Source organism: Trachymyrmex cornetzi, unplaced genomic scaffold (genome assembly GCF_001594075.2).
Source record: "Trachymyrmex cornetzi isolate Tcor2-1 unplaced genomic scaffold, Tcor1.1 scaffold558, whole genome shotgun sequence".
NCBI lineage: Eukaryota > Metazoa > Arthropoda > Insecta > Hymenoptera > Formicidae > Trachymyrmex > Trachymyrmex cornetzi.
This window is the reverse complement of record NW_017299869.1, coordinates 288600-300014: the sequence shown is the minus strand read 5'-3', so window position 1 is coordinate 300014 and position 11415 is coordinate 288600. Positions and strand designations below refer to the sequence as shown.

The 11415-nt window shown below is 35.4% G+C and overlaps 1 protein-coding gene across 3 annotated transcripts in view; it reads right to left on the bottom strand.

The window, feature by feature from the left end:
• Positions 1 to 5609: 5609 nt before the first annotated feature.
• The window catches only part of salm (spalt major), a 94807-nt gene continuing 89001 nt past the window's right edge, over positions 5610 to 11415 (bottom strand). The window contains exons 3-8 of one of the 3 annotated variants that reach the window (XM_018514727.1): positions 10750 to 10883; positions 9545 to 9832; positions 8652 to 8934; positions 7907 to 8055; positions 7511 to 7684; positions 5610 to 7189 (exon numbers count right to left, since the gene is read on the bottom strand). In XM_018514727.1, coding sequence (XP_018370229.1) covers positions 6791 to 7189; positions 7511 to 7684; positions 7907 to 8055; positions 8652 to 8934; positions 9545 to 9832; positions 10750 to 10883 — 1427 coding nt within the window. In that variant the 3' untranslated portion in view covers positions 5610 to 6790. The remainder of the gene's footprint in view (positions 7190 to 7510; positions 7685 to 7906; positions 8056 to 8651; positions 8935 to 9544; positions 9833 to 10749; positions 10884 to 11415) is intronic. The other 2 variants (XM_018514729.1, XM_018514730.1) reach the window with 2 other exon arrangements.

The following is an 11415-nucleotide window of genomic DNA, read 5'->3' as shown; positions in this document are numbered from 1 at the left end:
TTTAAGAGGAATTTAAATCATTTGGATTGGAATAGGAAGATCCTTCAATAAGATGTACATACGTATACTTAGGTTTCATTGCATAAAAATTAAAGATAATATTATTTGGATTAAGTAAATAATAATAAAGATAGTATCACTTGGGTTTTACTTTTTATTTTGATAGTAGAATTCAACTTGGCGCCACAGTTGTTAATATCAATTCTTTTATACAAATGATACATATCATAAGATTAATATTTATTATTTATTTAATTTGACATGGTATAAAGAAATGGGATTTAACTTTGCGTCAATTCTTGATATAAAATCTTTTATACAAATGATATCATTAAAGTTAATATTATTTATATAATTTCGTATTCGAATTACACGGAATTTAACTTGGCGCCAGTTTTGTTGATATCAAATCTTTTATACGAATGATACATATCATTATATATATTCTTATGAATATCCTTAAAAAAAATTAAAGCTACTAATTTTAATTGGGTTGGATACTTAGTATTATATAGAAAGAGAGCCGGTTTCATCAACTCGATTAAGCCGAATCGGTGATTAACTGTCAATCATAAGTGGTCAATTCTACTAGGTGTTAAACTTAATTCCTGTCGTTTTTCGTCTCCAAAATTGTTTCGAAGGGAAATACCTTAATCAAAGTATTATTAATAAAATATTATTAATTAGTAATAAAGTAGAAAATGGAGGAAATTACTTTGATAGTATTCATTGAAGGTATTCAATCATCTTCCCTTCAAAACAAATCAATTTTGGAGACGAAAAACGTCAGGAATTAAGTTTAACACCTAATAAATAGCAAACACAATTAGTCACTTCCACGGCCAATTAAGTAATTGGTGTTGGTGAAACCGGCTCAAATGATTCTTCACGACAAGTACGCATGCTTAGCGCTTTTTTTACCTTTTTTTAAAAAGGTAAGTTTGTATAAATAATAATATATAATATATTCATTAAGTCGGTTGCCTATATGCCTGTATAATTTACCGATAATAAACTCATGTTTACCTATCAATCCTTCCCGAGTCCATTCCTTAAAACGTAAAATTGAACCGATCGTACGAATTACGATGTCATCTATGCTCAGTTTCAGGAGTAAACTTAGTAAGATCGTAACAAAGCTTTGTATATTATACATATAGAGGAAAGTCGCCGATATCGACATACCACTTTGTTTTTAGACAATATTTCTTAAACAAAAGGTAAAACTTTAAAAACCTAATTACAAACTGAAAACTGTCTTCTATCAGATAGTATAAACAGTTTTCATAATACTATTAGCAATTTTTCAATAATTAATTTTTTCGTAAGTTAAGCAAAAATGAGCGTTTGGTAAAATGGGCTCCAAAACTGACACAGTAGGCAGTAATGCTACGTATTCTTATCCTTTTTCTTTTACAGGAATTATCTGTATAAAGTACCTATAAGTGAATCTATAAAAGATTTTTCAGAATCATTTTACTTCGTTATAAAACATTTTTATTGAATTATATGCATATTTACTTTATGCTGTTCTGCAAGATGCAAATATGTAACGTGATAGTTTTTCTAGAGTTGTTCCATATATGTACGATTGCTTTCAGCTCCAATAGACTTATTTGACACTATAAAGCAACATTATAAAGATTAAGTTAGCTCATGGTCTGTTTTACGGACAGGTGTGGCGGTTTACGCTGCACCCCAATTTTAAATTAAAAATCGTATTATGAAAAGACTAAGAGAAAAAATAATATAAATAAATCTTATTTTGGAAACTACAAGTATTTAAAATGACGTAATATTATCAATAATATAGTCATTATCATTTAAATCTTACAATTTGCAAAAGAAAATCGTAAAAATTTTATTTTCGCATTTGTAGAATTCGTTTTTAGATTTGATATAGAAACAAGTCACAAACTTACGAATTATGAGTTTGTACTTCTTTAATTAGCTAAACAGATCATGATTTTATTAGTATTAATAAAGTGCAATAGTTAGTTTCCGAAAAATAAGGAGGTGTCACTTTAGGAGACCTATGTCAGTATCGGCGACTTTCCTCTATAAAAGAAGATGCATTATGTTCATAGATAATCGTTAATTTAAATTTCACCCTTTCATCATCATAATAATGGTTTATTGTTGAAGTGATATAGTGTTATAATGATTCGTAACGTATTTAACTACAATGATAGGTCTTTTATCTAATACAGTCGTGTTTATACATGGATTATACAATATTTACAATAACTTAAGATGGTACAAGCAATACTTTTCTTGGACAATTTCACAGGACATTAGCCAGGTCAATGGCTATTGGGATATTTTCGTCTGTATCGCATAACGTTTCATTCGTAGTGTAAGGTATTTATACGGCGTACATGTTTGCGCGCCTCTTAAACGCGTATCAATCGTTAAATTACGAAAATTTTGGTTAATAATACACTTATGATGTACATCGACTGTTTGCTAATCGCTTTGCTATACTTATCGACCATTTATTCGCCACACATTCACTATTTACAATACAGTTTTTTTCGCGCTTTGCTCGTGAAAGGGTGTCCTTTGATACTTTCTCGAGACGGAGAAAAAAATTCTATATTTTCTTCTACAGAAAGATTTGTAATTTTATATGTCTGTAATCATTACGAAATATAAGTGGTGGAAGATTTTCTAATCGATTGTTTTGTTTCTGAATTATCATTATGGAATTATTATGGGAAATGTATTTGTGTATATTTGTGAAATATACAAATTCATAAAAAATTATCTATGGTATATCGTAAAACAACTAATTCGTAATCGGCTAGTTACAATCGGAATTATTGATCAGTGAAATGTTTAACGGTTCATACATCGAACTTGCACTTCGCTTTTCGATACAAATAATTTATACACCGTAGCTATATTAGGATCACTCTTACACATCAAAGATGAATATTATCCGGTGATATATATTTCCCATTCTTTCTAGTACGTCTCTTTCCTTTTTGAACGTAAAAATATAATCTGATTTGATAAGTACAAAACATCGATATGCTTTGATGCGTCAAGTTCAATCACTCTTTCTTGGTCGAGTCAAGCTACCTCGACGACTAACGGAACTCGCAAGTCTCTCGGCACATCTTCCGCAGACAAACGAATAAACCATGCACTGGTAAGTCGCAAGCAGCTATCAGTGATTTTGATTTTTGGGGGACGCAATATACCTAAAAAAAGCGACAGATTGTACATTTGGAGTGACACTTTGTTTTCTTCTTTTTTTTGGAGGGGGGTTCCCCTGTCTTTTTTGGTAACGTTACGCGATGAGAGAGGGGGGGGGTGGGGGGGGGGGAGGAAGAGATACTTAATCAAATGTCAAAATTATGGAGTTCTTTCGAGATCTTCTCTATCTTTGTTAATCTTTCTCTCTTTCTTTTTAATGAGACGTCAGATGAATAATTTTATCGAAGTGTTCATTAGAGATGCGTATGTTTTCTAGTTATACGAGAACTTTTCATTTTTAGTGGTGTCAATGTAATGTAGCATGTACCGCTGTAACATTCGCTGTGTTACGTGTAGATTGGTTTTTTCGTCTTAAAAAGGAGAAGATACATAGAAGCCATTACACGAGTATTAATTTGTGAATATGTACATACATGTAGGTTCAATTACACGTAAACTCCATTTTGCGTGCCAGTCATACTAATTACAATAGTATGCACGCAGATCTTTCACGAATTTCAAAGATGATTCTAGAATATTTAAATGTATCATAGCTATGAAAGAAGTTATTCGAAAGTAAAATAATCAGCGTAAAATAATTGTAGAAATCAATGATTTCCTTTTCGACGAGCAGAATTCACATCCTACGAAAATATTCCTCCGCGCGTATAAATTCAGTCATTCATTTTTTATAATTTACGTAATATAATTTTCTTTAGTTAAACACACTATGCATTCTTAAAATTTCGTTTACAAATTTTATAACAAGAAATTTATATGCAAGAGTTTCAATATTGCTTCTGCAAATATGGAGAGTAAATTTGGAGTTTGTTTTTGGATTTACAAATCAAATAATGTTTTCATACGGAGGTTTTCATATTTGACAATATCCATATTTGATGATATAACATATATTATATTTTCTAAGAAAAAAATATCTGTCGTTTTTTGTTACATATGTGAATTTATTAAATATTTGGTATTATTTGTGTAAAGAATTACATTTTTATTGTGGATATGGTAGATGTACATAGATGATAGGTACCAGATCGGAACTTCGCAAAAAAAAAAAACGAATAATAAATAAATCATAAATTAGTACATATTGTAAATGTGTGGTATACGTTTCATTGGCGATGCTTCGATCGTTCAAAAATTGTTTAAATACATAAATAATATAGGTGATATAGGTGATAATGATTAATGCTATTGTATCAAGTTATTACTGGCTATTTTCAGTTGATGTTCGATAAAAGAATTGTATTACGCGCAATCAATAATGTAAAAGATGTTTTGTTACATATCATGCCATTTAAATATGTCGAATGTCGTAGTAATGTATATTTTACTTACATGGACATAGATTATTTACTAAAGAATCACAGATAAAAGTTAATATTAAAAATTTTTTCTATAAATTATTATTATAGATAATTAACTTTCTAATATAATAATTACAATCGCGTCTAAAAAAATATATTAAAACATAGCCAATAATATAGTCATAGTCTCTCTCATATTTGTATAAATTAACAAATCTTTGAATTATCCGTAAAATTGAAAAATAAAATGAAAAATAATTGTAAAAGTTTTCGTAAATTTTAAATAGCATTTAACGCCGTTATTCCTCCAATTGGTAATCTCTCACAAAAATGAATAACATCGTATATAATTAATCTAAATTATATTATTATGAGCGATGTATCTACAAATATAAACAATTTCAATAAAAATTATAATAAATGTTATAATAATTTTTACTATAATATAATAAACGTTATAATGTTTATTATTATAATTTAATTAATATTGTAATTTTGTAATAATTAATATTTACAACGACAACGCAAACATCGCCGATGATGTATGGAGGATGGACGTTTAATAAGTAATAGTATTAAGTGTTATTTTTTAAATTAGTCTAATTCCGAAGCATTCGCAAACATTCGTAATATATTGCATGCTGTTTCTCTTGCATACGTCCATCCATGCATGTAAACGATAATAAATTTATTATCATTGTTATAATACTATAATACAAGATATAAGTACATTGGTTTAGTGATTGCAGGCTGCTCCTCTCATATCACAGCGAGGGGCGCTGCCGGGCCCGCCTTCTAAATTATGCTTATACTCTATTATCCTCGCATTTGTCACGTTCTAATTCCGTTTTTCTATCACGTATACACATCGCACGCATACATATCGTAAACAAACGGAAGCAACACATGTACAATCACGCGTATATACAACTCTATATATATATACGCATAATCATGTATTTATATATTTATATTCATAATATATATACACATATATATACTTCTACAAATATTTTCGTATATATATGCATATATATAGATATATATTTTTATATCCTTATATATATAAGTATTTATAACGTAGCCTTAGATAACCCGGAGAGATGACCACCGCTGTCGCGAATGGACGGTCGAACTATATCGGGGACACCTGTAAGGACGCGACGCCACGTGTCTTGTGGCTCCAATATGCCTATACTCGCCTTCTCTTGCGAATTGAGCTCAGTCTAGGCGTCGCGTCTAGCGTGAGGACTCCCACGAATCCCGTACGAAGGATTCGCAAATCGTACGTAGATACGTATGCACGTTATACTAGGCTCGATCGAGCACGCGCGCTGGATCAATATTTAAGCGGAACGTCTTGTCACGAGTCGCCCGCATCACAGCCAGCGACGCGAAAGCTTCGGCTTGAATAAACGATGAATGCGAACAGCGACGATGACACGATCGAGCCCCATCGCGTATCGAGTTTTCGAATCGGAGTCGAAACTCTCAGTGTCCTAGCCTACTCGGAAGCCATCGACGGATCGATGAAATCTATCGACCCCTTTTACGCATATTAAGACTAGCGCGATAATAGGAACATGGTGTCTTCGCTTGCAGACAATGAAAACTACTACCGGGCGCAAAGAGATGAAAGGGATGAAGGGGCGCAAAGAGATGAATAGAGAGAGAGAGAGAGAGAGAGAGAGAGAGAGAGAGAGAGAGAGAGAGAGATGGTGTAGGGATATGTCGTCACTCGTATGTGAAGAAATGCCAAAAGTAAACTCGATCACCAACGAGTTACGTTCGGTCGTGCGATTGTCCCGGTGATCGTTCCGATCGTGCTCTCCCGACGTGAGAGATTAGGCGATCGTTTTCAGTTCCGAAGATTGTCTTCTTTTGAAATGCACGAATACAGCACGGAAAAGATAGCTGTGATATATTACGACTGCTCCAATCGAGATTTGCGGAATCGTCTTTACGCGATGCATCATTGCGCGATTGAAAACCGTAGCTTCCACCATATGATGATCGCGCGGTCTTGTGGGACCGAATGAGTCAATAATAAACCTTCGCCGATTGGGACGGAGGGATGGCAGAGTCGAGATTGTCCGCTATCAACATTTAATCGTCGCGATTCTTTATTTCTTCTTCTAAACTAATTCAGTCTGAGAGAATTGTATCAATTATATTATCAGCCTCTTACGTGGCGGAGATGTGGCCGCTGGGAACGAACAATCGCGCCTTTCATGTAGCTAGGTGGAAAGATATGTATCCGTCATGTTTCACGCGGCTAATCCCTCTCCTCTCGCTGGTGGCGGTGGTAACCGTGCTGTAGCCGGTGTGGCGTCGTTCTCGGTTCTGCTCGGTGTTTCCCGGTCGAAATGGTGCTGAAGAGTATCGCCGGTCCAAGACACGTTAGCGGACGTCTGATTACCACCATTGGATGACGCGCCAGGCGAATGCGAGGGCGATGGTGTTTGGAAGAGCATAGATCCCGAGGGTATCGCGGACTTGCCATCCATTAGAGGTCCGTTACTGGTTGGCCCCATTGGTTTATCCAAGGAGAAGCCACCTCCGCCAGCACCATACACCGAGCCGAATAGACTTGCCGCGTATTTGCCCGCGCTCAAGGAATGGGGCGGTAACCCGTTGCTACTTTGAATCACCGAAATCTCGTTCAGCTGTAAGTAATGTACGCCGTTGGTTAGGTTTATTCGAGAGCAATTACTTACAAAAGTGAAATAAACGGTGATTGTTAATGCGGCTCCCGTAATGCTTTTGGTATTTAATTGTATGTATTATCAAACGTTTTAAATTAAGCAGCAATCGTTATGCAAAATTGGGAAATGCAATAAAATGAAAGTTTCCGCAAATTTTCCCTTGATGAATTCAACATTTCTATTCAGCAAGATGTCTTGCTTGTGAAAACACTTATTACGCTAGTCGCCTTTAAATTACGCTGACACGGAACAGCCTTTCAGTTCGAGCGATATAAGTATTACCTTCTGCTGGACGCCGTTAAGGAATGGCGCGGGAAGATACGGGTAAAAAAGGTCCGGTCGTCTTTGCAGAAACTCCGAATCCTTGGGCGTGATTGGCAGGGGAGGTATATCCAATGACATTCGTCGACCTCGGCGTGACGTTCCGTTGGTAAACATGTGAGTACCCATGTGCACCTGCGGTAAGAAATATTAGAAAGGCGATAAGAGGCGATATCACGCGTCAGTTTTCGATCGGGTAAAGCGCTGATCTTTCATCGAGCTCGAGCGACTTGCGATGTTTTACGCGTTTTGGCGTTAGTAGAAAGCGATAGCGGCTAGCTGGTGTTAGTAAAGACTTTTCAGGAACATGTAGAAGGGACTCAGACTTTCGACATCTAGAAAATTAATGTATTATACCTTGAGGTTGCCTTTGGTGGTGAACGCCTTCTGGCAGACGGTGCATCGGAATGGTTTGTCACCAGTGTGAGTTCTCATATGGATCTGGAGCGCCGAAGACGAGGAGAAATTCTTATTGCAAATCTGGCACAAATGCTTGCTCGGCAGGCCTGCAAATACACATAACAGTTTCGCTAAACTGCCCCTGACTTCGTGATAGTGATATGGTAATGATTAAAGAACCGTAAAAGTCTCAGTCTGAGGCTATATGGATCTTGAAAATTATAAAAATGTGACATCTTTTATCTAATAAAATAATATTTATTCGTATCATAGTATCGAAAATAAAAGTACGATGCCACCATAGCTACAAAAAATCCAATTTGTCCTATATGAATGAAGAAATGAACAGAATAAGCGTAATCCGCCACCAGCAATCTAGTGTGATGAAATAGTGATGGACAAGAAGCAGGAAGAAAAGTGAGTCTAACAAGCGTGTTGCGAAGCAATAGCATCAGACATTCCAAACTACGATTTTCGTTAGCGAGAGGGGCCGTCAATCGTGATTGACAACGCGTTAGCAATGAGATCACAGCCGAGCGAAGCTGAGTTCGGATAATACGGGTGGCGCTCGATGAAAAAGCAGATTTTGTGCTGTGCATATGCGCGCGTGCGCGTGGTGTGTGTATATGTATATGTAAGAGAATTTTTCTTTTTCTTTCTTTTCCATATGAAAGCGAACGAACGCGAGTAATATCATACTTACTGGCTGGTCTTTTCGGTGCTGGCAGATCTCCTTCCGGCGATCTTTTCACCGGTATTGTGGACTCGATGGACGTCGGTGGCATCGGCGGGGGTGGTGGAGGTGGTGGAGGTGGGGGCGGTAGGCTCGAATCATCGACGCACATTGGACTTCTGGAAGTCTCTTGTTCTTGCTGCTGCTGCTGCTGCTGTTGTTGTTGCTGCTGTTGTTGATGCTTTGGATCGCTGAACAGATGTGGCGGCATATCGCGAATCTTGTGAGTCAACATATGCTGCTTCATATTACCCTGCGCATCAAAACACGTTCTATTGTATTTAATTAAGCAGTTGACTGTGGTTCCTAGAAAGAAACAGTTGTAACATTGTTATCCATGTGAGGCATCTGTGTGCAATATATTAACGATCTGCGCCGTAGAATGTTATATAGTACAGATTAGGGACTTTATACTATTATTTTAAATGGGAAGTTCATCTTGCGATTATATATTTATATTAATAAATTTACACGACTTTAACGACTTAACGAATTTAACTCATCACAAAATATCCTTTTTGCTTCTTATTTTGTTTGAATACGTACGAGTTAAAGTAACTTCTTTTTTCATTTTTACATATCTTTTTTTAATCAAAGTAATATATCACGTTATATCCAATCAATATTTACGCTTCCGTATTATTCTGATAAAGTTATCGAATATATTGCGCGAATGTATATATTTTACTTAAACTTGTGCTAATTATGTTTCGAATTATTGAATTTAGATCATTTCAATCGTGAAAAGGAAGAACATAATATTATTACGTAAAAAAATAATTGCGACTTGATCATGATAATCGGTTGCACGAGATCGCAGGACGAACGCGTGTTGTACGCTTGCTGGTAGAGGAGACTCTTACCAGGAAGACGTGGTCCGAGGGTAGAAGTCCGAGGGCGGGTGGCATCAGCGGGGGCAGGCGGACGGCAGGATAAACAGACGTCAGCCTTCGCCCCCCTCCTGTTCCTGTCCGCCCCCGGTTCTTCCGTTCCTCAGGCCGCCGCCGCCTGCGTTTCGGTTTCTCACTATTTCCGGCGGCCGATTTCGCCGGGTACGAGCGATATTGGGAATTGGGTTGTGGGAGAATCGGACCCTTCGCGGCGAAGGGTTGATCCGCGCAGGAACATACTTGCTGACCGGAATCATCGTTCTGAAAGTACAGCAGAACAACGAGGACAATATAAAAGTGGTGCGAATAGATATAGCAGAAAAAACTTTGCGTGACGAATAAGGCATTTCTAATATTTAATTATTTATTTCTAATTGTTGACTAATCCTTAAATATTAGCGCATATTTTCATAATGTTGTTAATGCTAACAATAATGCTGAAATATTATTTAATATGTAATATATATTATTTTTTTTTACTCTCTTATTTCACTTTCTTATCATTTAAAGTACATATCTCATAAGAAGTTTTGCAACTATAGGTATTATTTAAGTTTTCTGGAAATTTTATATGATTAACATCCTAAGCTAATAATTAGGATTCAAATAAATGTATATGCAGTGTTTATAGTTATACCTATGTATATCAGCTGATCACGACATACGAAATGTTTTATGTTAATAATTTCATCAAGTGAAAAAAGTAGCGTTTTTCTTGAACTTTTATTTAATGTTGTGTGAATATTCCATTTAGAACATTTTTTAGAAGCAGAGTAGGATAATTTTTTTCAAACTAACAGTATTTTCGAATTCTTAGAGGGATTATGCAATAATGATTAAAGAGATGTGCAGATATTTTTAAACAATATTATTTTGTAATGTCTTCTAACATAGTTTTAAGAAGTTTGAAGCTTATATAAGTCATATCAATTCGAACATAAATCTGTTTTTGTGAAAATTAAATAAAATAACAATACTTTTACAACAGGATGCATATATCAAGATATGATATCCAGATGATTAAACATGTCACAGTTAACAAAGTATCATAACATCGAGATATAAATCAGCAAAGATGACATACAATACAAGCGAGAAAAAGAGTGAGAGAGAAAGAAAAAGAGGAAGAGATTAACAATTCGCAGAATACGCTTTCGAGGTAAAATATATTTAATTACCTTCGTAGAAAAACCTCGATCGCATATGCTGCATTTGAAAGGTCGCTCCTTCGTATGACTCCGGTAATGAATCTCCAATGCAGATTGGCACGCGAACGTCTTGTAGCAGAATTTACATGTTGTGTTGCCACGTACTGTAACAAATTGTATCTCTTTACATTTTCGATTCAATTCTTCATGTGTATATGTATTTCAAGGAATACACTGCAAAAATATTTGTAATACATCGCGTTTTCATTTTGCTCTGATAATGCTTTACATTATACATATATATTTGTTCGCGATTCTAAAACCATAATATACACCTATACAGAAACTATGCATTTAGCAGGTTATATATCTTTGTGCATGTTCAGATCCATTATTAGAATGCTAACATTTTGTGAACATTGCAATTTACATTGTAGATTATCAGGACGACGAATTGCCTGATACTGATGAAAATATACCAGGTGAAGCATTTCTGGTTGCGTAGTAGGAATTTGGGACAAAATTTGATTGGCTGTTTAGTATGCTAGCGCTATTATACGCAGGAAAGTGAGGGCAAAAATTTATTGGTTGTTTTCACTATTCCTGTCGCCATTATACGCAATGCTTCACTTTATGTATTTTCACCATGATCCTGATGAGGTGATGCACAATTTTCATGAAATGTTATGGCATTCG